This window comes from Piliocolobus tephrosceles, chromosome 3 (genome assembly GCF_002776525.5).
Source record: "Piliocolobus tephrosceles isolate RC106 chromosome 3, ASM277652v3, whole genome shotgun sequence".
In the NCBI taxonomy this organism is placed as follows: domain Eukaryota; kingdom Metazoa; phylum Chordata; class Mammalia; order Primates; family Cercopithecidae; genus Piliocolobus; species Piliocolobus tephrosceles.
Genome location: NC_045436.1, coordinates 184190312 through 184214410, shown reverse-complemented (window position 1 = coordinate 184214410; position 24099 = coordinate 184190312). Strand labels below are relative to the sequence as shown.

General features: G+C 43.5%; 2 protein-coding genes across 2 annotated transcripts in view; one reads left to right on the top strand and one right to left on the bottom strand.

The window, feature by feature from the left end:
• LOC113220336 (zinc finger protein 721-like) overlaps nucleotides 1-24099 on the bottom strand; it is a 44096-nt gene that overhangs the window by 15092 nt on the left and 4905 nt on the right. The window lies entirely within an intron of this gene.
• On the top strand, nucleotides 21483-22171 carry LOC113220337 (interferon-induced transmembrane protein 3). The gene has a single exon (XM_026449272.2). It carries the CDS (start codon nucleotides 21592-21594, stop codon nucleotides 21991-21993), a length of 402 nt encoding a protein of 133 aa, XP_026305057.1. The 5' UTR covers nucleotides 21483-21591; the 3' UTR covers nucleotides 21994-22171.

The following is a 24099-nucleotide window of genomic DNA, read 5'->3' as shown; positions in this document are numbered from 1 at the left end:
TAACCCAGTATACCCGGTTAGATCCGGCCTCCCCCACAGGGGTCACCATTTTGGCGTCTTATTTCATTTCTCAGTCAGCTCCTGACATTCGTAAAAAACTTCAAAAGGTAGAGGATGGTCCTCAGGCACCAATACAAGACCTAGTTAAATTAGCCTTTAAGGTCTATAACTCCAGAGAGGAGACAGCTGAGGCAGTGCGACAGGCACGCCTCAAACAGAAGGCCCAGCTCCTAGCAGCGGCTTTACAGCCCAGTCATAACCCCAGACCAGAGAGCACATACCCCACAGACTCCAAGGCCACGAAAGGAGCCTGCTCTAAGTGTGGCAAGGCAGGACACTATGCCAACAGGTGTCCGCAGGATCCCCGAGTCCCAACGCAGCCTTGCTATAAGTGCAAGGCATCAGGACATTGGGCCAGTGAATGTCCTAACCCTCATCCACCAGCAACCCCGTGCCCTGCTTGCCAGCAGAAAGGACACTGGAAGTCGGATTGCCCCACCCTGAGAACAGGTGCCGCGCCTCTACGTGACCCCCTTTCCCAGGATCCTGGGAGCTCCTTCTAGCTCCTACATCTGGACGACGACAACTGAAGGTGCCAAGACTCGGGGACCCCCCATCACCCTCGCCGAGCCGTGGGTAACTCTCCTGGTAGCGGGTAAGACAATTTTTTAATAGATAGCGGGGCTACCTATTCTGTTTTGCCGTCCTTCTCTGGACCTAGCCTTCCATCCAGTATCTCTGTAGTAGGTGTAGACGGAAAGCCATTCACTCCACGAAAAACTCCACTCCTTAATTGCTGCCTGGCCAACAACTATTTTGCACACTCGTTCCTCATTATACCCTCATGCCCTACCCCCTTACTAGGCCGAGACATCCTGAGCACCTTAAAGGCCTCCATACACATCCCCACCAACCCATCCACTCCCCCTTCAACCCTCTCATGACCTGTTGCTCATGCTTTGTGCAGGCGCACATGCTCCTCCTATGTCGCCCCCACCCCCCATCTTCCCTATTTCTGTACACCCTCAAGTGTGGGACACTTCCACCCCGGTCATAGCTGCCCACCACCCACCAGTTCTTGTCAAGCTCAAAGATCCTACTCGTTTCCCAAACCGCCCCCAATTCTCTCTCTCTCCGACACATCTACAAGGTTTAAAGCCAATTATCACGCGACTACTTAGCCAACATATCCTTGTCCGCACACATTCCCCTTGAAACACTCCAATACTTCCAGTTAAAAAGGCAGATGGAACGTATAGGTTAGTACAGGATCTTCGGCTAGTCAATGAAGCCACCCGTCCCACACACCCTGTAGTTCCCAACCCTTACACCCTTCTGTCCCATATCCCCACCAATTCTACTTATTTTACTGTGCTAGACCTTAAGGATGCCTTCTTTACCATACTCCTACACACAGACTGCCAGTTCCTTTTTGCCTTCACATGGGAGGACCCAGACACACATACCTCCACTCAACTGACGTGGACAGTCCTCCCACAAGGGTTCCGGGACAGCCCCCATTTCTTTGGTCAGGCCTTAGCGAAAGACCTTGCCTCCTGCCCTCTCACTAATAGCAAAGTTCTGCAGTATGTAGATGATCTCCTAATCTGTAGCCCTACCAAACAAGACTCTCTTCTAGACACTGCAACTCTCCTCAACCATTTAGGCTCATTAGGTTATAGAGTATCTAAACACAAGGCCCAAATTTCTTGCCAAACCGTCATATACTTGGGAATTGAAATCACCCCAACAACCCGGTCACTAACTACCAACCGCATGGCCCTAATACGTAATCTTCTTCCCCCTCAAGATGCAAAAGAAATTCAATCTTTCCTAGGTCTAATAGGTTTCTTCAGACATTGGATCCCCAATTTTGGAATCCTAGCCAAACCTTTATACGCCGCAGTTAAAGAAACCCCACATGGGCCTTTGTCCAACCCCAAATTAATCTCGACTCATTTCACCCGCTTAAAAGCTTGCCTTCTCTCACAACCCACTCTCTCACTGCCTGATTTCCAGCGTCCCTTCCAACTCTTTACAGATGAAAGGCAGAAAGTGACAGTTGGTCTCTTAGCCCAGCCTGTCGGTAACACCCACCGTCGTGTGGCCTATCTATCCAAACAGCTAGACCCAACTGTACAAGGCTGGCAACCCTGTCTGCGTGCGTTAGCAGCGGCAGCCTGCCTGACCCAGGAAGCAAAAAAGCTCATTAGAGGCAGCAATCTAACAGTCCTCTCCACACACCGTCTTCAGGATCTCATCTCTCATAAAAGTATTAGCCACTTAACTCCATCCCGGCTCCAATTTTTCCATCTCTTATTCATAGAAGACCCCACTGTTACTTTAGAAGTTTGCTCCTCTCTAAATCCAGCCACTTTACTGCCAGACTCTCTTAAACCACCCCATACTAAACATTCTTGTCCTGAGGTCCTGGAGGCTCAACCCCCCAACCACCTACACTTGCATGACCCGCCCCTTCAGAATGCACAACTAACCCTATTTGTGGATGGCAGCTCCTTTATCAACCCCCAAGGAAACAGGCAAGCAGGATATGCAGTAGTTACCCCCTCCACAGTTTTAGAGGCAAAACCCCTACCACAAGGGACCACATCACAGCAGGCAGAACTCACTGCACTAACCAAGGCACTCCTACTATCAAAAGGAAAAACAGTAAACATATACACAGATTCTAGATATGCTTTTCTAATCGCACACACCCATTCAGTCATCTGGAGAGAGAGAGGGTTTTTAACCACCGGCGGTAACCCTATTATTAACAAAAACCAAATACTCAAACTACTAGATGCACTGTCGGCACCTTCCAAGGTAGCCATTATACATTGTAAAGGGCACCAAACTTCATCTGACCCTGTAGCAGCTGGCAACAATTTCGCTGACGTCACTGCCAAGTCAGCCGCCAGATTTTCCACCCCTAAGCCTCCTTCTGTCGGTTTTCTCTCCCCCCAGTATGCCCCTAACTACACTCAGGAAGAAAAGGCTAAGCTATTACAAAATCCAACAGCCAAACTAACTACAGGTGACTGGATATATATTGATAACAAACTAGTTATTCCTGAAACACAACTCCATACCATTCTAACAGACATACATAATTCTTTACATATAGGACCCAAAGCCTTATACAATTTTCTAAATCCCCTCCTCCACTGTCCAACACTACAAAAACACTTACTTACAATCAACCAGCAGTGCTCTACCTGCCTAAAGGCAAATCCTCAAGGCGCATTGCGTAATCCCCATCCCAGCCACCAACTCAGAGGACACCAACCAGGTGAAGATTGGCAAATTGATTTCATACATATGCCAAAACATAAAAAATTCAAATACCTCTTAACCCTTGTGGACACCTTTTCAGGGTGGATCGAGGCCTATCCTACCACAGGAGAAACCGCTAACATTGTTGCCTCTATACTCACTGAACATATTATTCCTAGGTTTGGCCTCCCGGTCACTCTTCAATCCGACAATGGTCCAGCATTCATCTCTAAGGTAGTCCAACAGGTGGCAGCCCTCCTACACATCACCTGGAAACTCCACATCCCTTATAGGCCTCAGTCTTCTGGTAAGGTAGAAAAGGCTAACGGACTCATCAAACAACAGCTCACCAAACTCTCAATCGAAACCCGGCAGTCGTGGGTAACTCTCCTTCCCTTAGCCCTGACCCGGCTGCAGGCAGCACCTCGAAGCCCAACAGGCCTCAGTCCGTTCGAATTAGTCTACGGTCGGCCCCTAACTCTCCAGCAAATACCTTCCCTGCCAGCCCCTTTGGCGAACTACCTCCCATATCTCACTCTTCTCAGACAACTCCTAAGACAGCACGCTGAGTTAGCACACCCTCCTCCAACAGACGCCTACAACCCACATCTCTCCCTCAGTCCCGGAGACCAAGTATACATAAAATATATCCAAGCCAAAGACTTACAGCCCAGGTGGAAAGGCCCATACATTGTCCTCCTGTCTACACATACAGCAGCAAAACTCCTAGGACACACGCATTGGATTCATATTTCCCAGCTAAAAAGGGCCCCCACCGAGAATAATCAGTGGACATCAGTTCAACTTTCCCCCACTCGCCTCAAACTTACAAAGCTTCCTTGACTATCTCATGCTCCCCGACCCCTGGCGCCTAGCTCGCTTTCTCAACATCCTCTACATAAACCTATCAGACTTTCAACACATAGCCCCAGACCCATATCTACCTCCAGACAATAATCCAGAGCAGTGGTTCTCCTGTCTCCTAACTTTCATCGAACATCTTCAGTGGCAAGGGACACTCTGCAACTACACTGAAGATGTAGTCTCAGTTTACACTTATATTGCTGTCTCACTCATACACTCAGACCTTTGCTAGTCCGCCTACTGTATGGCAGTTATTTTTTTAATCACTGAAACTTGGCCACAAGACAGCCGAACACACTCAGTAGTACATAGTTCTGCCAGTTGTCTTCCTTAAGGCTGTGAAACTTCTCTCCGCACAATAGAGGCCCCTTCTCATGGCTCACACTTATCCGCCAAAGGCCAAACTTAACCTACACTGTGAATATAACCAATCTCTCCCACCGCTTCCTCTGTGAGGCTGTAGAAGGCCCCCGCCTAGTGGCAGCCCCCCTGCCCATGGCCTTCAACACAACTGGTCTCTCTCTAAAACTCTTAACCATACAGCCATTAACTGATCCCTCTATGTCCCCATGTCCTTGGTCCCCAGTCTAACTTTATACAGCCAGGCAGAGGTAGCAGAGCTTTTCCAGCAACTTTCTATGCTACTACGCCACTTTCGTCAAAAACGGGCTGTTTTCCTCCCTCTAGTTATTGGAATCAGCTGAAGGCCTGGCCTCCCTGCAGCGCCGAACTACCTCAATAGCCCAAGTAGCTGCCCAAAACAGGCGAGCTCTGGACTTGCTTACAGCTGAAAAAGGAGGCACTTGTCTCTTCCCTGGAGAAGAGTGCTGCTATTATGTTAGCAAGTCAAGCCTAGCAGACACTAACATTCAAACCCTCAATAAAATAAAAGCTGAAATACAGAACCTTAATACCTCAACCTTGCTGGGACCTTCCTTCTGGGTTTTGCCCATATTCCAACAAATGCTTCCATTCCTCATTCCTATACTAATACTGTGCCTTATTTTATTTTTCATCTGTGCATCCAAATACCAACCATAGGCTCCGACTTTAACAACGCCCCTTAACAGCAGGAAGTAGCCAGACAGACCACGGCGCCCCTTTATCACTATTATCAATAAAAGGTTGGACTGTTTGGACGAACGGAGGCAAGATGGTGCACATCCGGGTTCTTCATCCCCCCCTCCCAACTTTTCCCACGCGCGCAAAATGCAGCCGGCGCCCAGGGAGGGTGCAGACCAACTGGGTGTGCGCCAGGTGACGTCAATCTGAAGAGACCAAGATTTACCTGGTCGCACCTGCAGAACGCCCCTGACACGCCCATGCCCCACCTATTGCCCTCCCACTCCTAGAAAAGCCGCTCTCTGCCATTGAGCCACGCGGACTTCCCAGTTTCCCATCGCTGTCGGAACTGTCGGAACTCCGTCCGAGAGCTTGGGGGAGGGGAACTCTGCCGGCCTTCTTTGCCGGAGGCCGACAGACTTCTTCTCCACACCTTAGGTTACTAAAATAAACTTGCAGTTTTGCTCCTGACCTGTGCCTACTTGCTGGTTCTTTTGTGCTCGCTCTGGTGGTCTTAGAAAAACAAGACAAAAGGGATTGATTGCAAAACTTAACATGATCCAGCTTGCTTTTCTACAGGAGTCACTTGAGATGTAATGATTAAAAAAGACTGAAAAGGGCAAAATGAAAGAAGACATTTCATGCAAATAACCAAATAAGAGGTCCAAATTATACAACACAAAGTACATCTTAAGTCAAAACTGTCCTATTTCATAAAATATACTTTAACTAAAAGTTCGTAAGAAAGAAGGACATTAAACAACAATAAAGTAGTTCCTTTACTGGGAACTCATGACAAATGTGTGTATACATATGTTAATGTGTCTGTGTTTATGTGTGTCCCACATTCAGTTCCAAATATACAAAGCCAATACTGACAGAATTAAAGCAAGACAAAAAAAGCAATTATACTAGGATATTTACCCCAATTTCTGTATATGAATAATGAAACAAGATAAAATATTCGTAACAGGAGACTTGAAAGCAGTATTAAACAATTATGCCTAACAGAATTGTAGAGAACATTGCTCAACAACAAGAGAATACACACCTTCCTCAATAGCTCATACAATATTCTCCAGGATAAACGACATAATTAGGGCACAAAAAAAGTCTTAACAGAAGTTTTTAAAGTTCAAATTTTACAGATTACTTTTAACAACCAAACTGGAATGAGAGTAGAAATTAATAAAAGATAGAAGGGGCCGGGCGCGGTGGCTCAAGCCTGTAATCCCAGCACTTTGGGAGGCCGAGACGGGCGGATCACGAGGTCAGGAGATCGAGACCATCCTGGCTAACATGGTGAAACCCCGTCTCTACTAAAAATACAAAAACTAGCCAGGCGAGGTGGCGGGCGCCTGTAGTCCCAGCTACTCCGGAGGCTGAGGCAGGAGAATGGCATAAACCCGGGAGGCAGAGCTTGCAGTGAGCTGAGATCCGGCCACTGCACTCCAGTCCGGGTGACAGAGCGAGACTCCGCCTCAAAAAAAAAATAAATAAAATAAAAATAAAATAAAAGATAGAAAACTATAAATCCTGTCTCCACTAAAACTACAAAAAATTAGCCAGGCGTGGTGGCAGGCTACTGTAGTCCCAGCTACTCGACAGGCTGAGGGAGGAGGATGGCATCAACCCGGGAGGTGGAGCTTGTAGTAAGCTGAGAGTGTGCCACTGTACTCCAGCCGGGGCGACAGAGCAAGACTCTGTATCCGCCCCCCCCCTCAAAAAAAAAATTTATATACTTATAGAAATTAAACAACACAATCTAAAGATTTAAATAATGGCTGGGCGCGGTGGCTCAAGCCTGTAATCCCAGCACTTTGGGAGGCCGAGGTGGATGGATCACAAGGTCAGGAGATCGAGACCATCCTGGCTAACACGGTGAAACACCCGTCTCTACTAAAAATACAAAAAAATTAGCCGGGCGTGGTGATGGGCGCTTGTAGTCCCAGCTACTCAGGAGGCTGAGGCAGGAGAATGGCGTGAACCCGGGAGGTGGAGTTTGCAGTGAGCCGAGCCGAGATCGCGCCACTGCACTCCAGCCTGGGCAACAGAGCGAGACTCTGCCTCAAAAAAAAAAAAAAAAAAAAAAAGGTTTAAATAATAAAGATGTCTAGACTGCTCAGTGTAATCTACAGATTAAATGTAATCCCTGTCAAATTTGTAACTAAATTATTGTAGTAATAGAAACAGCAACCCCCATATTATATGAAATTAAGAAACAGTGAAGTACCCAACAATTGTCAAAAAGAGAAGCAATCTCAGAAGCTTCACAGCTCCTGATTTCAAAACACATACAAAGCGAAAGAATTAAAACAATTTGGGATGGGTATAAAGCTGAACAGCCGGATCAATAAAATAAAATCTAGCAAAAATATAAACACACACAGTCACATGAAGAGTAATTTAGACATTCATAATTATTGCAGCACTGTTACTGAAAGCAAATAAATGCAACACAGATTTCTCTCAAACTGATAAATTAGAAATGTTAAAATTATGAAATATTAGTTTATAAAAAGCAAAAATTAAACAAGATAAATCTTGATATTAATATAAAATAAGTCACAAAGAGACAGAAACTGTATAAATCAACTTCCATCAGATATCTAAAGCAGTTTGACTTTAAAACAACAGAATTGTGTTTGTAAAGGGCCAGAAAATAGAAAAAGTAGGTAGTTGTTTAATGTGTATTGAGTGTTAGCTTTGCAAGATAAACATATTCTAGAGTGCATAACAATGTTAATATGACTAAGCTGAATATTTAACAAATATATGATTGTAAAGTTTATGCATTTTTGAAAACAAAAATAGTATCTAAAAGAGAGAGGTATGACACTTTTGGAAATTATCTTCAAATCACAGAAGTGTTTCTTACACACACACAAAAATACAGATTTAAAAACAAATAGAGGGTAAAATCAGGAGATTTTCAATGACTACTCACCTAGGCAGGGTAAAACCACCATGGTATACACAAATAAAACAAGTATACAACTTACAAACAATAGGGAAAGAGTATGCAGACAGATAAACACAGAGACTCTTAAAGTAGACAGTGTACACAGCTGAGTGCTTTCATACACAATAATAACATTAAATAAAAACATCCTTCTCATGTTTCAGATCTCAGACAACAGGTTTTCTACTCTTTCCTATTCAGTATAATTTCGGCCATTAGTCTGTCATATATAGTCTTTATTGTGTATAGGTATACGATCTATACCTAATTTGAGTTTCTTAAATCACAAAGACATGTTCAGTTTTGCCAAATGCTTCTGCATTCACAATAAAAAATAAAGCTGTGTAATAACAAATGTAATTTAAAAGGTGAACACTCTACACTGAAATTTATAAATTAAAAACTGAAAAGGGCAAGAAAAATTGAAAGTATTGCTCATAAAATTAAAAAATATTATGAAAGTTCAATCTCTATCAAATCAATGCAATCTATCAAAATACCAATGACTTTTTTACAGAAATGGAAAAAAGAAGCTTAAACTTTATACGGAACCATCAAAGACCCCCCCCAAAAAGCAAAAAAAACCCTGAGCCCCCCCCAAAAAAAAAACCAGCTGGAAGCATCACACTACCTGACTCCGAAATACACTAAAAAGCTATAATAAGCAAAATAGCATGGTACTGGCTTAAAAACAAACAGATCAAACTATCCAGTGAGCCCAGTAATAAATTCATGAACCTAGAAACAAGTGATTTTCAACAAAAATGTCAATAACACACATTTGGAAAAAGACAGTGTTTTCAATAAACGGTGATAGGAAAATTATCTACAAGATAATCAAAAAAATAAAACTAGGCTCCTACCTCTTATGATATAAAAATCTCAATCACAAATAAAGATTCCAATGGGAAACCCAAATAAAGCTATTTGAAGTAAACATACAGGAATGCGTTGCCACATAGTACAGAGCAAAGAATCTTAAGATCTCAAAAGCACAGGCAAAAGAAACAAAAATATGCAAATGGGATTACAACAAAGTAAAAACGGTTTGCACAGCAAAGACAACAACAGAGTGAAGAGATAACCTACAGAATGAAGGAAAATATTTGTGAAATAGACATATGACAAAAGATAAGTTTACAGAATATATAACAAACTTAACAAAAATAACACAATTTGAACATAGGCAAGAGACTTTAAGAGACATTTTTCAAAAGAAATACAAATAGCCAAAAAGTACATGCAAAGGTGCTCAACATCGCTAATTGTCAGAGAAATGCAAATCAAAACAAGATACCACTTCACTCCAATTAGAATGACTGTAATTAGAAAGACAAAAAAAAAAAATTGGTGAGAATGAATAGAAAAGGAAACACATACAGTTGGAAAAATTATGTTAGTAGAGCCATTATAGAAAAAAAATAAGTATCACAGGATAACATATATTTAAACCATCAACAAATGGTATTTTAACACTGTTTCTTTGACTCCTCGCCTACACAATAAACTCTGGACAACCAGATACACACACACACAATCAAATTGCTGGATCACGTTCTATTTTTAATTTTTTAATTAAATGGGATTGCTGGAACATATGTAAGTTCTATTTTCATTGTAGCTAAAGAAAACAAAGGCCGGGCGCGGTGGCTCAAGCCTGTAATCCCAGCACTTTGGGAGGCCGAGACGGGCGGATCACGAGGTCAGGAGATCGAGACCATCCTGGCTAACATGGTGAAACCCCGTCTCTACTAAAAAATACAAAAACTAGCCGGACGAGGTGGCGGGCGCCTGTAGTCCCAGCTACTCGGGAGGCTGAGGCAGGAGAATGGCGTAAACCCAGGAGGCAGAGCTTGCAGTGAGCTGAGATCCGGCCACTGCACTCCAGTCCGGGCGACAGAGTGAGACTCCGCCTCAAAAAAAAAAAAAAAAAAAATACAAAAAACTAGCCGGGTGATGTGGCAGGCGCCTGTAGTCCCAGCTGCTTGGGAGGCTGAGGCAGGAGAATGGCGTAAACCCAGGAGGCGGAGCTTGCAGTGAGCTGAGACCTGGCCACTGCACTCCAGCCTGGGCGGCAGAGCGAGACTCCGTCTCAAAAAAAAAAAAAAAAAAACCAGTATGTCAAAGAGAAATCTACACTCCCATGTTTATTACAGCACTATTTACAATGGCCAAGATATATGGAATCAATCCAAGTGTCCAAAACTTGGCTGAATAAAGAAAACGTAGTATATATACACAATAAAATACTATTCATCTACAAAAGAGAATTCAGTTTTGGTATTTGCCACAACACAGATGAACCTGGAGGCCATTATGTTAAGTGAAATAAAACAGATATGCTGAGAAAAATACCACATGATCTTACACATATGTGAAATCTAATATAAACATTTATGATGAAGGCTTTATGCAACTAGTCTTGGCAATCAGTTTTTTAATATAACATCAAAGGTTTACACATGTATTTATCCCAAAAAAGCTGGGTGCGGTGTCTTATGCCCATAATCCCAGCACTCTGGGAGGCCAAGGCGGGCAGATCACAAGTTCAGGAGATCGAGACCATCCTGGCTAACATAGTGAAATCCCCTCTTTACTAAAAATACAACAAAATTAGCCGGGCATGGTGGCGGGTGCCTGTAGTCCCAGCTATTCGGGAGGCTGAGGAAGGAGAATGGCGTGAACCTGGGAGGCAGAGCTTGCAGTGAGCCAAGATTGCACCACTGCACTCCAGCCTGGGCAACAGAGGGATACTCTCTCTGTCTCACAAAAATAACATAATATAACATAACATAATCCCAAAAATATTCAAGGCAGGGCTTTAAATACATGTTTACACATGCATGTTCATTATTATTTACAAAAGACAATTCCTGGAAACACAAATGTCCCTTTAGAGATCAATGTCAGATTTTTAAAATGTGACATATACATACAATATTTTATTTTAAAACAAAGACATTCTGGCACATATTTGTGGAGGAAAAATTAAATATTAAATTTGAACTCAATTGAACATGGACACAAACAGTGGTCACCAAGTCCCAGAACAGGTTGTGTGAGTCCCTTGAGGTCTTCAGCCAGCACTATTATGAAGAAATCTCTATTTCAATCTATTCCTATACATTAGTTATTGAAAAAGAATAGACAATCACAAAAACAAGTTGACCTTTTTGTATTCCTGGAGCCCAGTTCACGAAAGGCCCTAGTGACAGGACCTCATGCGAAACAACTCATTACAAAAACAGCTAGGGTCCCATAGCATGACGAACCTTCATGAGACCCCTCCTCGTTTGTGCAAGGATGGGTGGCCAACTCTGGAGCCCGGCCTGTTGCTTCCCAGTCTGGTGGTGAATCCTCCATAGTCTGGTGAATGTAAATATATATACCTCTTTTCCCTTCTCCCCTTCCCATTGCAATTTGGTTATTACATCATTTGCTTATTATATCTGCACTGCCATTTACGTGAGATAAAGGTTGTTTACCCTTAAATGTACTGTATGTTTTCTCCCTCTAACACATTTCCTGCACAGATCATTTTGGGTGTCAGGAACAGGATCCGAAAGCGAAAACATGCCATTTTTCATCCACAAGGAATGGGCTGGGAGCTTGGGGGCTTCCCATATCCTGGGATGGGAACTCCCGCAGTTCTCTCCTTTGGCCATTGAGTGGTCCAAGGGAACTGGTCTTTTTGAAAATAGGGAATCTAAATTAGTGCATTTTGAACTATTGGCTGTGCGTGAGGTGCTGCAGGGAATCCCAGTTGATAAAGGGAATGCTGAGGGAATTTCCCCGTGTGGATGGTGCTTGCTTACTGCTTATAAGTTAACGTGTCAAGATAGGGACTGGTTGCTACACAAGAAATGTAAGCTGGAAAAAAAAAAATGCTAATCTGACTTCCTGACTGGCCCTGGCCAGGCCTATGTCTTGACTGATCGGGCTCAAAGCTATCAGCCTATTTCTGAAAAAAGCAGCTGTCCAAATGGCCCGGTCAGGGTAAAACTGAAAAACTAGTCAGCCGGGGCTTGGAGCAGGTAAAAACCCAGCTCCTATCTCAAAGATGGGAAATCAACCCTAGGAAAATTCAAGAACCTGCACAAACTGTAAAATTCCTTGGCATCCTATGAAATACACGGTTAATAGTCCATTTTACAAAAGGCTAAGGCTAAAATACTAGAATTTGCAACCCCTGCCACTAAAAAGGAGGCCCAGAAATTTATTGTTTTGTTGGGATTGTGGAGACATCATATGCCCCACATGGGTAACATATTACAACCTCTGCAATGCAGTCACTAGAAAATGCTATGACTTTCCCTGGGGACAGAAAGAGAAAGCGTGGCTTTTGAACAAGCTAAACAAGCGTTGCAGCTGACCCTGGACCTACGGCCCATACGAAATAGGGCCAGGAGAACTGCAAGTAGCTGTCCTAGATCAACATGCTAATCAGAGCCTTAGGCAGAAACAAGGTGGGAAGAGGGTACCTTGGGGGTTTTGGACCCGGAAACTGCCATAGGCTGATAAAGCTTATACCCCTTCCAAGAAGCAACTGTTAGCCTTTTATTGGGCTTTGCTGGAAACAGAGGACCTTTGCTTCAACCATGAGGTCTTTATGAGGCCTGAAATTCCTATTATGACTTGGGTCACGAATTTCCCCAAAACTCACCAGATAGGGCACACTCAGGAAAGCAGCATTATAAAACGGAAATGGTATACACAAGATAGGACTAAGCCAGGACGAAGGGGGATGCTGCTTTTGCATAAGGATGTACAAAACTTGCCAGCTCAGAAAACCACCAAGAAAGCCCTTCAGATAAGGAAGAAAACCTCCCCCATCCAATGGGGGCAAATCCTTTAAAAAACTAAGCCCAGAGGACCAGAAACATGCCTGGTTTACTAATGGTCCCACAAAATACACTGGTGGCACTTGATGCTAGAAGGCTGTGGCTTACAATCCTGTTAGAAAACATAAGCATTTCTGATGAAGGAAAAGGTGGAAGCAGCTAGCTGGTTGAACCAGTAGCGGTCCTCTGAGTTATTTAGGAGGCCAGAGGGATTTGTCACTTGTATAGCAACTCTTGGTCAGGAGCAAATGGTCTTACTACCTGGTTGCACTAATGGCAACGAAACAAATGGTTAATTGTGAATAAAGAGGTTTGGGAAAAAAAATACTGGGAAGATACCTGAATCCTGGTGCACACTACCATTATCACTGTTTTCCATGTTGATGCTCACGTGTCTCTGTTTTCTCTTGACAGACTATTTAATCAGCAGGCAGATCAACAAGCCAAAATTTCCACCACAACTGAAAACCTGAATGTGAATGAATGGATTACATGTTCAAGCCTTGCGGTGAGAGGCATTATAATGTAATAACCTATCTACTAACAGTCAGCACCTGTGTCTTTGTGCCTGAGGCCAAGAATAAGTTCATCAACTGGGCAGCCACCACTGTAGAAGAAGCCAACCACAATCAATGTTGGCTATGAGTAGAGTTGCCAGAGGCCGCCAGGAATGAGCTACCTTGGAGAATCGTTACCTGCCAACATTTCTGAATGGCTCTGTCACTGCCAATGGGGCCACAACAACAACTGCAATCCAACCTGGACTTCCTCTGACCAAACCAAGCAATCGATTTATGCCCAAGTCAGGTGAAAAGTGAACTCTACCTTCACCTTGCATCAAACGCCTTGGTATCCTGACCAACATGCCTGGAACGGTATATACTGGGAACCCGCTGTGCTGATGGCCAGATTCTGTATAGCGCCCCACTCCCCCACTTTGTCTAGAGGCTGTAAATGGCTCCTCTAATGTTACTCTGGGTTTCTCCCACCAGACAACTGTCAACGTATACTCCAAATCAACAATATTGTCCCTAATGAAACACAATCTCTTTCCTACTTACACATTAGTACACTATGATTACAGTAACTATATTGCAGTCCCCTGGGGGACCCTCTGGATATGTGGATCCTACAGGTCATGATACCTGCCCCTACAATGGACAGAGAGATACACTTGGGGGTGGCCATTAATTCCATTCACCATACAAATGTGCTGGACTCCCTGGTGGTGATACTCTACTACAGTATTCTCCCCTGCCACTGGTACGATCCTGCTTCGGCAGCAATTAAAATATTAAGCTTACATGTAGACAAAGCTCTCTACTAAAAATACAAAAATTAGCCAGGCATGGTGGTGGGCGCCTGTAGTCCCAGCTACTTGGGAGCCTGAGGCAGAAGAATCGCTTGAACCTGGGAGGTGAAGGTTGTAGTGAGCCAAGATCGTGCCACTGCACTCCAGCCCAGCAACAGAGCCAGACTCCATCATAAATAGGTAAGGAGAACCTACATGAAAAAACACTCCCCAGTAAAACAGAGTTGAAAATAAAAATAAAAAATTCTGACCTATAAAAGACTGAATATAATATAGATGTACCATAAAAACAATCCTTTAAATAACGACAGTTTTCAACTGTGACTGTGTACTTATGAAGATCTGGCATTTTGAATCCTTACATGCAATGTACAGCAGTTTCAAAAAAAAATGGATCTTGGCCAGGCACAGTGGCTCATGCCTGTAATCCCAGCACTTTGGGAGGCCGAGGCGGGCAGATCACAAGGTCAGGAGATTGAGACCATCCTGGCTAACACGGTGAAAACCCGTCTCTACTAAAAATACAAAACGCAAGCCGGGCATGGTGGTGGGCGCCTGTAGTCCTAGCTACTTGGGAGGCTGAGGCAGGAGAATGGCGTGGACCTGGGAGGCGGAGCTTGCAGTGAGCCGAGATAGTGCCACTGGACTCCAGCCTGGGCGACAGAGCGAGACTCTGTCTCAAGAAAAAAAGGATGCATCTTAATTAAAAAATGCTCTAATAAGAATGAGCCTTTTCAATACATTTATTTGTTACACACAATGTGTAAATGTGAGCATTTTATTTCAGAAATGTGAATTTGAAATCTGATAAATTTGACACAGAATATATCAGAAAATGAAAACATAGTAAGATGGCAGGAGGTTGTCTACCCACAACTTCTACAGTTACAAAAATGCAGCACTTATGTCCTGAAAAAGGGAACTTTATGGGAGCTTTGGAATCCATGTCAAGGGTTGTGAACCCAAGACTGAGGAGGGCTGTATTGAAAAGACATGCCCTTGCTTGAGTGGCATGCTTGCCCATCATGGTCACAGCTACAAAATAAAATATGTCCAATTTTCATTGTAGACTTAGCTGTAGACCATTTGGTTTTGTTCCTGCCACTAGCACCTTCTGCGAAGACACCTAGGAGAATTTATAATGTCCTATGCCTCAGGTGAAAGGCCTTTAGAAGTTGGTTCTATCTGTGATCTCCGAATTAGCCCCAAATCCACCCTTTGCACATGTCAGTCATGGTGTGGAAGAAATCCTGCCCAGACACCCACAGAGAGAAACATCTATCTGTGCCCCTGGATGTAGGCTTGCCAGTATTTATTTGACAGTGGGTCTTCACGTGGCACTATAACCTGGCTCCAAGTCCATGCAACCAAAGTCCAGAAGTTTTTCCTAACCTGGGGCCTGCCAAAAAGCACACCTATTTGTGCCCCTGTAGGCATGTTCGCTGACTTCATTCCCACTGTGAATCGTGAAGCAGTCATATAACCACACTCTGGTCTGTCACTTAGAGTCTGAAAGACGTCCTGCCCACCCAGAAATCTGGAGGGAGAAATGCCATGAACCCCAAAACAGACCTGAAGACTTTGTTCTCAGCTGTGTATCCTGAAGCAGCCTTGTGAATCGTTCCACACCCTCTCAGCTGTGATCAAGGGTCAGTACTGCTCATCTAGGAACCTGTCCAATGACTAGGTTAGACATTTCCAAACACCGCTCAAGAGTGACACAGGAGGAGCCACACCTGCTCACATTGATTGTATCAGCACCTTAATCTGCAGATATAACTGGAGGGTTTTCTTCCTCAGTGCCAGTCATACTGGTCAACATCTTGAAGAAAGTTCAGTCTTCTCAGAAAATACACAGAATCCACAACTGTCTGATGCCCAGATAACAGGTCTGCCAAGCATGAACTTCACTGCAGACCCAGTAGTAGTTGTGTGACCTGAATCCGAAGCACTTTATTGCAATCTCAGTGGAAATCTCCTCAGTCCAGAAATCCAATAGGAGAAGATATTTACCTCCCAAAACTAGTCTATAAAGACAGAATGTTGTATTTACTCCTTCAGATGCAATGATGTCAAAACAAGGCTTCACAAATTATGAAGGATCAGACAAACATAACAGCACTAAAGAAAACTAAAAATGCTCCAGGAACCACTAACAATAAAACACAGATCCAGGCCAGGTGTGGTGGCTCACGCTTGCAATCCCAACACTTTGGGAAGCCAAGGCGGGTATATCATCCGAAGTCAGGAGTTCGAGACCAGCCTGGCCAACATGGCAAAACCCCATCTCTACTAAAAATACAAAAATTAGCAGGGCCTGGTGGCACATGCCTGTAATCCCAGCCACCCAGGAGGCTGAGGCAGGAGAATCGCTGGAACCCAGGGGGCAGAGGCTGCAGTGAGCCGAGATTGTGCCACTGTACTCTAGCCTTGGGTGACAGAGCAAGACTCTGTCTCAAGAAAAAAAAAAAAAAATCTAAAAAATAGCTAACAGAAAATGTTCAGGGCAGCCAGAGAGAAAAGTCAGGTTATGCCCATCAGACTAACAGCAGATCTCTCTGCAGAAACCCCACAAGCCAGAAGAAAGTGGGGGCCAATATTCAACATTCTTAAAGAAAATAATTTTCAACCCAGAATTTCACATCCAGCCAAAATAAGCTTCATAAGCAAAGGAAAAATAATACAAGCAAGCAAATGCTGAGAGATTTTGTCACCACCAGGTCTGACTTAGAAGAGCTCTTGAAGGAAGGACACATAAAAAAGAAAAACCGGTACCACCCACTGCAAAAACATACCAACCTGTAAAGACCGTCGACACTATGAAGAAACTGCACCAGCTAATGGGCAAAATAACCAGCTAGCATCGTAATGACAGGATCAAATTTACACATAACAATATTAATCTTAAATGTAAATGGGCTAAATGCCCCAATTAAAAGACACAGACTGGAAAGTTAGACAAAGAGTCAAGACCCATCAGTGTGCCATACTGAGGAGATACATCTCATGTGCAAAGACAAACATAGGCTCAAAATAAAGGGATGAAGGAGTATTTACCAAGCAAATGGAAAGCAAAAAAAAGCAGGGGTTGCAATCCTAGTCTCTGATAAAACAGACTTTAAATGAACAAAGATCAAAAACAGAAGGGGTCAGGCGCGGTGGCTCATGCTTGTAATTCCCAGCACTTCTGAGAGGCAGAGGCGGATGGATCACAAGGTCAGGAGATCAAGACCATCGTGGCTAACATAGTGAAACACCATCTCTACTAAAAATAGAAAAAATTAGCCGGGCGTGGTGGTGGGCGCCTGCAGTCCCAGCTACTCAGAAGGCTGAGGCAGGAGAATGGTGTGAACCCGGGAGGCGAAGCTTCCAGTGAGCTGAGATCATGCCTCTATACTTCAGCCTGGGCGACACAGCGAGACTCCGTCTCAAAAAAAAAAAAAAGAAAAGGGCATTACATAATGGTAAAGGGAACAATGCAACAAGAGGAGATAACTATCCTAAATATATATGCACCCAATACAGGAGTACCCAGATTCATAAAGCAAGTTCTTAGAGACCTACAAAGAGAGATGACTCTCACACAATAATAATGGGAGACTTTAACACCCCACTGTCAATATTAGATCAACGAGACAGAAAATTAACAAGGATATTCAGGACTTCAACTCACCTCTGGACCAAGCAGACCTAACAGACATCAACAGAACTCTCCACCCCAAATCAACAGAATATACATTATTCTCAGCACCACATTGCACTTATTCTAAAATTGACCACATAATTGAAGTAAAACACACTTCAGCAAATGCGAAAGAACGAAAATTATAACAGTCTCTCAGAAAACAGTGCAATCAAATTAGGACTCAGGATTAAGAAACTCAAAACCACACACACAACTACATGGAAACTGAACAACCTGCTCCTGAATGACTGCTGGATAAATAACGAAATTAAGGTAGAAATAGATAAGTTCTTTGAAACCAATGAGAACAAAGACACAACCTACTAGAATCTCTGGGACACAGCCAAAGCAGCCTTTAGAGGGAAATTTATACCACTAAATGCCCACAAGAGAAGGCAGGAAAGACCTAAAATCGACACCCTATCATTACAATTAAAAGAACTAGAGAAGCAAAAGCAAACGAATTCAAAAGCTAGCAGAACACAAGAAATAACTATGATCAGAGCAGAACTGGAGAAAAGTAAAAAAAAAAATTCAGTGAATCCAGGGGCTAGTTTTTTTTTTTTTTTAAAGATCAACAAAATAGACCGCTAGAAACACTAATAAAGAAGAAAAGAGAGAAGAATCAAATAGACACAATAAAATATCATAAGGGAGATATCACCACCGATCCCACAGAAACAAACCACCATCAGAGAACACTATAAACACCTCTATGCAAATAAACTAGAAAATCTAGAAGAAATGGATACATTCCTGGACACACACACCCTCCCAAGACTTAACCAGGAAGAAGTCGAATCCCCGAATAGACCAGTAACAGGTTCTGAAATCGAGGCAGTAATAGCCTACCCACCAAAAAAAGCCAGGACCGGACGGATTCACAGCCAAACTCTACCAGCAGTAAAAAGGGGAGCTGGTACCATTCCTTCTGAAACTATTCCAGACAATAGAAAAAGAGGGACTCCTCCCTAACTCATTTGATGAAGCCAACATCATCCTGATAACAAAGCCTGGCAGAGAAACAACAAAAGAAAAAAATTCAGGCCATATCCCTGATGAACATCGATGTGAAAATTCTCAATAAAATACTGGCAAACCGAATGAATCCAGCAGCACATCAAAAAGCTTATCCGCCATGATCAACTTGGCTTCATCCCTAGGATGAAACACTGCTTCAACATATGCCAATCAGTAAACGTAATCCATCACATCAACAGAACAATGACAAAAACCGCATATGCCAATCAGTAAACGTAATCCATCATATCAACAGAACAATGACAAAAACCACATATGCCAATCAGTAAACGTAATCCATCACATCAACAGAACCAATGACAAAAACCACATATGCCAATCAGTAAACGTAATCTATCACATCAACAGAACAATGACGAAAACCACATGATTACCGCAATAATGCAGAAAAGGCCTGCGATAAAATTCAACACCCCTTCAAGCTAAAAACTCTCAATCAACTAGATATTGATGGAATGTATCCCAAAATAATAAGCTATTTATGACAAACACAGCCAATATACTGAATAGGCAAAAGCTGGAAGCATTCCCTTTGAAAACCGGGATAAGACAAGGATGCCCTCTCTTACCACTCCTATTCAAAATGTATTGGAAGTTCTGGCCAGGACAATCAGGCAAGAGAAAGAAATAAAGGGTATTCAAATAGGAAGAGAGGAAGTCAAGTTGTCTCTGTTTGCAGACGACATGATTGTATATTTAGAAAACCCAGTCGTCTCACCCCAAAATCTCCTTAATCTGACATGCAACTTCAGAAAAGTCTTAGGATACAAAATCAATTTGTAAAAGTCACAGCATTCCTATATACCAATAATAGACAACAGACAGAGAGCCAAATCATGAGTGAACTCCCATTCACAGCTGCTACAAAAAGAATAAAATACCTAGGAATACAACTTAGAAGGGATGTAAGAGACATGTTCAAGGAGAACTACAAACCACTGCTCAAGGAAATAAGACAGGACACAAACAAATGGAAAAACATTCCATGCTCATGGATAGGAAGAATCAGTTATCGTGAAATGGCCATAATGTCCAAAGTAACTTATGGATTCAGTGCTATTCCCATCAAGCTACCATTGACTCTTCACAGAATTGGAGAAAACTACTTTATATATCATATGGAACCAAAAATAGCCCATATAGTAATAGGCCAAGGCAGTTGGATTTCTTCAGCCCAGGAATTCAAGACCAGCCTGAGTAACATGGCAAAACCCTGTCTCTACAAAAAAATACCAAAAAAATTAGCTGGACCTGGTGGCATGTACTTGTAATGCCAGCTACTCAGGAGGCTGAGATGGGAAAATTGTTTGATATTGGAGAGTTTGAGGCTGAACTGAGCTGTGAATGCACCAGTGCACTAGAGCCTGGGAAACAAAGCAAGACCCTATGTGGATAAAAAAGAAGTTAGAATGTTAAGCTAGGCTTTTAAAATTTTTTTAATTTAATTTTTTTTTTTTTTTTTTTGAGACGGAGTCTCGCTCTGTAACCCAGGCTGGAGTGCAGTGGCATGATCTCAGCTTACTGCAAGCTCTGCCTCCCAGGTTCACGCCATTCTCCTGCCCCAGCCTCCCAAGTAGCTGGGACTACAAGGGCTCGCCACTAAGCCCAGCTATTTTTTTTGTATTTTTAGTAGAGATGGGGTTTCACCGTGTTAGCCAGGATGGTCTTGATCTCCTGACCTCGTGAGTGGCCTCCCAAAGTGCTGGGATTACAGGCGTGAGCCACCGCACCTGGCCAAGCTACACTTTTATGAGATATTTTATGTCTCTTGGAAATTACAAAAAAAAAAAAAACTGTAGTAGATACACACACAAAAAAGGGAACCAAAGCATATAACAATAAAAACAAAACAAAAACACTACACAAGGGAAGACAGCGTGAAAGAAAAACAGAAACTACTAAATGTTCAGAAAACAGTGAACAAAATGGTAGTCACAAGTTATTTCTCTTTTATCTATTTTGTTGTCTTTTTTTTTTTTTTTTGAGATGGAGGCTCACTCTGTCGCTCAGGCTGGAATGCAGTGGCACAATCTTGGCTTACTGCAACCTCCGCCTCCGGGGTTGAAGCAATTCTCCTGCCTCAGCCTCAGTTATTAAAACTGCAGTACTCCTCATTGGTTTTCCTTTACCTAATGATTTCTGTGAAGTGAGACTTGGGTGGTAGGAAGAAGGAATTAGACACTCTACCTGCCACCTTGCACGTGTGTGCACTTGCACACATGCTGTCTACATATAATCCACTCCCTTTACTTTCCTTTGAAACTGGTAAGGTTAAAATATAGGGGGAAATCCTATATGTTGCAATGATACCTTTATGGAAAATTTAAGAAATCAAACTCCCAGGCTCTCTGTCTTGATTTATGCTTGAGTTGTTATGTGCTGTATTTGCTTTGAATTCTGATTATCAAAAGTTTTACTAAAATGGTGAAGAGCATTTGACAAATGCCAGGAAGAGGAAACTGCTGAGAAATCGAAACTAGGAGGGAAAGGGAGGGCCCACTGAGAACCATCCCACTAACCCGACCACCGCTGGCTTTTGCAGGACACCATGAACCACATGGTCCAAACCGTCTTCTCTCCTGTCAATAGCAGCCAGCCCCCCAGCTATGAGATGCTGAAGGAAGAGCACGAGGTGGCTGTGCTGGGGGCGCCCCACAACCCTGCTCCCCCGACGTCCACCGTGATCCACATCCGCAGCGAGACCTCCGTGCCCGACCATGTCGTCTGGTCCCTGTTCAACACCCTCTTCATGAACCCCTGCTGCCTGGGCTTCATAGCGTTCGCCTACTCCGTGAAGTCTAGGGACAGGAAGATGGTTGGTGACCTGACTGGGGCCCAGGCCTATGCCTCCACCGCCAAGTGCCTGAACATCTGGGCCCTGATTTTGGGCATCCTCATGACCATTCTGCTCATTGTCATCCCAGTATTGATCTACCAAGCCCATCGATAGATCAGGAGACATCATTCAGGCCAGGAGCTCTGCCTATAACCTGTGTCCCACGTGCTCCACCTTCCATTCCTGGTCCTGCCCCTGGAGCCGAGTCCTGTATCAGCCCTTTATCCTCACACACTTTTCTACAATGGCATTCAATAAAGTGTACATGTTTCTGGTGAAAAAAAAAAAAAAATGTTGAAGAAATAATTCACTTTAATCTGCTTTCTAGATTTTGTACATCTGAGTTAATCAAGCAAAGCTTGTTGATAGTGTAGTTTTCTGCAGCCATTACCACTACAAAGAAGTTTGAATGAGGGATTTTTTTCTTTGTTAAAATAGTTCCTGTTTCTGTAGAAATTTCACTTTTAGATTAAACTGTGATGAATATCAGAAAAAAAAAAAACAAAGAAAGAAAATGAGATCTCAGGAGAAATCACTCATTATGGCAAAGACAGTACCAAAGGGGATGGTGCGAAACGATTCATGAGAAGCCAACCATATAATCCAATCACCTCCCTCCAGGCCCCACCTACAACATTAGGGCTTACCATTTAATGTGAGATTTGAATGAGGAGGCCACAGATCCAAACCATATTACTTACAAAAGCCAAAAAGTGAAAAACCTCAAACATCCTTCAAGAGACGAATAATTTAAAAGGATGTGGCTTGGCTGGGCGTGGTAGCTCATACCTGTAATCCCAGCACTTTGGGAGGCTGAGGCGGGTGGACCATGAGGTCAGGAGATCGAGATCATCCTGGTTAACACGGTGAAACCCTGACTCTACAAAAAAAGAAAAAAAAAAAAAAAAAAAAAATTAGCCAGGCGTGGTGGCAGGTGCCTGTAGTCCCAGCTGGAGCCTGAGGCAGGAGAATGTCGTGAACCCAGGAGGTGGAGCTTGCAGTGAGCCAAGATCGAGCCACTGCACTCCAGCCTGGGTGACAGAGCGAGATTCCGTCTCAAAAAAAAAAAGGATGTAGCTTACGTGGCTTACACATACAATGAAAACTTCTCTAGATTTAGATGAAAATATCTTTTCAGATCATACAATAAGAATAAATCTTAAAGCCATTATTTTAATAACACTATTTAGACACCATTATTTAATAAGACACTAACAAAGTGACAGTGTATGATTCCACTTACATAAGATATATTAGTAGTAAATTCCTACAAAACATAAGTACAATGGTGCTTGCCTATAGTTAGGATTGCGAGACCTCAGTGGAGTTAAAGACCAAGGAAGGGTTATTTGGAAAAAGCAGGCCCTCACCCAGGTGGCCAACTCCAGAGCCCATAGACATGGCTACAGACAAGAAAATGGTGCATGGAGGTTGGCCTTACTGAGGATTCTGAAGCAGTTCTGTAACTTCTCTCAAATTCAATTTCAGCTATAGCCCAGAAGTGGTCCTTCCCGTCAAGAGACTTGCAGGAAGACACACCCAGTCATGGCCCTAGAGACATCTGGCCTGCAGATCCTGGACTCAACTGTGCTCCTTGAAGCACCCCTGTGACTCACTTCAAGTCATTTGTAGTCACAGTCCGTGGCCACTCACACACACTCAGAGGCCCACAGAGACCTGTAAAAACTGTTCCTAAGGACTGCGTACGGTGGCTCAAGCCTGGAATCCCAGCACTTTGCGAGGCTGAGGCGGGCAGATCAGGAGGTCAGGAGATCAAGACCAGCCTGGCTAACATAGTGAAACCCCGTCTCTACTAAAAATACAAAAAATTAGCCAGGCATACCAGTCATGGTGGCTCACGCCTGTAATCCCAGAACTTTGGGAGGTCAAGGCGGGTGGATCACGAGATCAGGAGATCGAGACCACAGTGAAACCCCGTCTCTACTAAAAATACAAAAAAGTAGCCCGGAGCGGTGGCGGGCGCCTGTAGTCCCAGCTACTCCGGAGGCTGAGACAGAAAGGTGTGAACCGGAAGGCGGAGCTTGCAGTGAGCTAAGATTGCACCACTGCACTGCAGCCTGGGTGACAAGAGTGAGACTCCATCTCAAAAGAAAAAAAAAATTAGCCAAGCATGGTGGTTTGCGCCTGTAGTCCAAGCTACTCAGGAGGCTGAGGCAGGAGAATCGCTTGAATCCAGGAGGCAGAGGTTGCAGTGAGTCA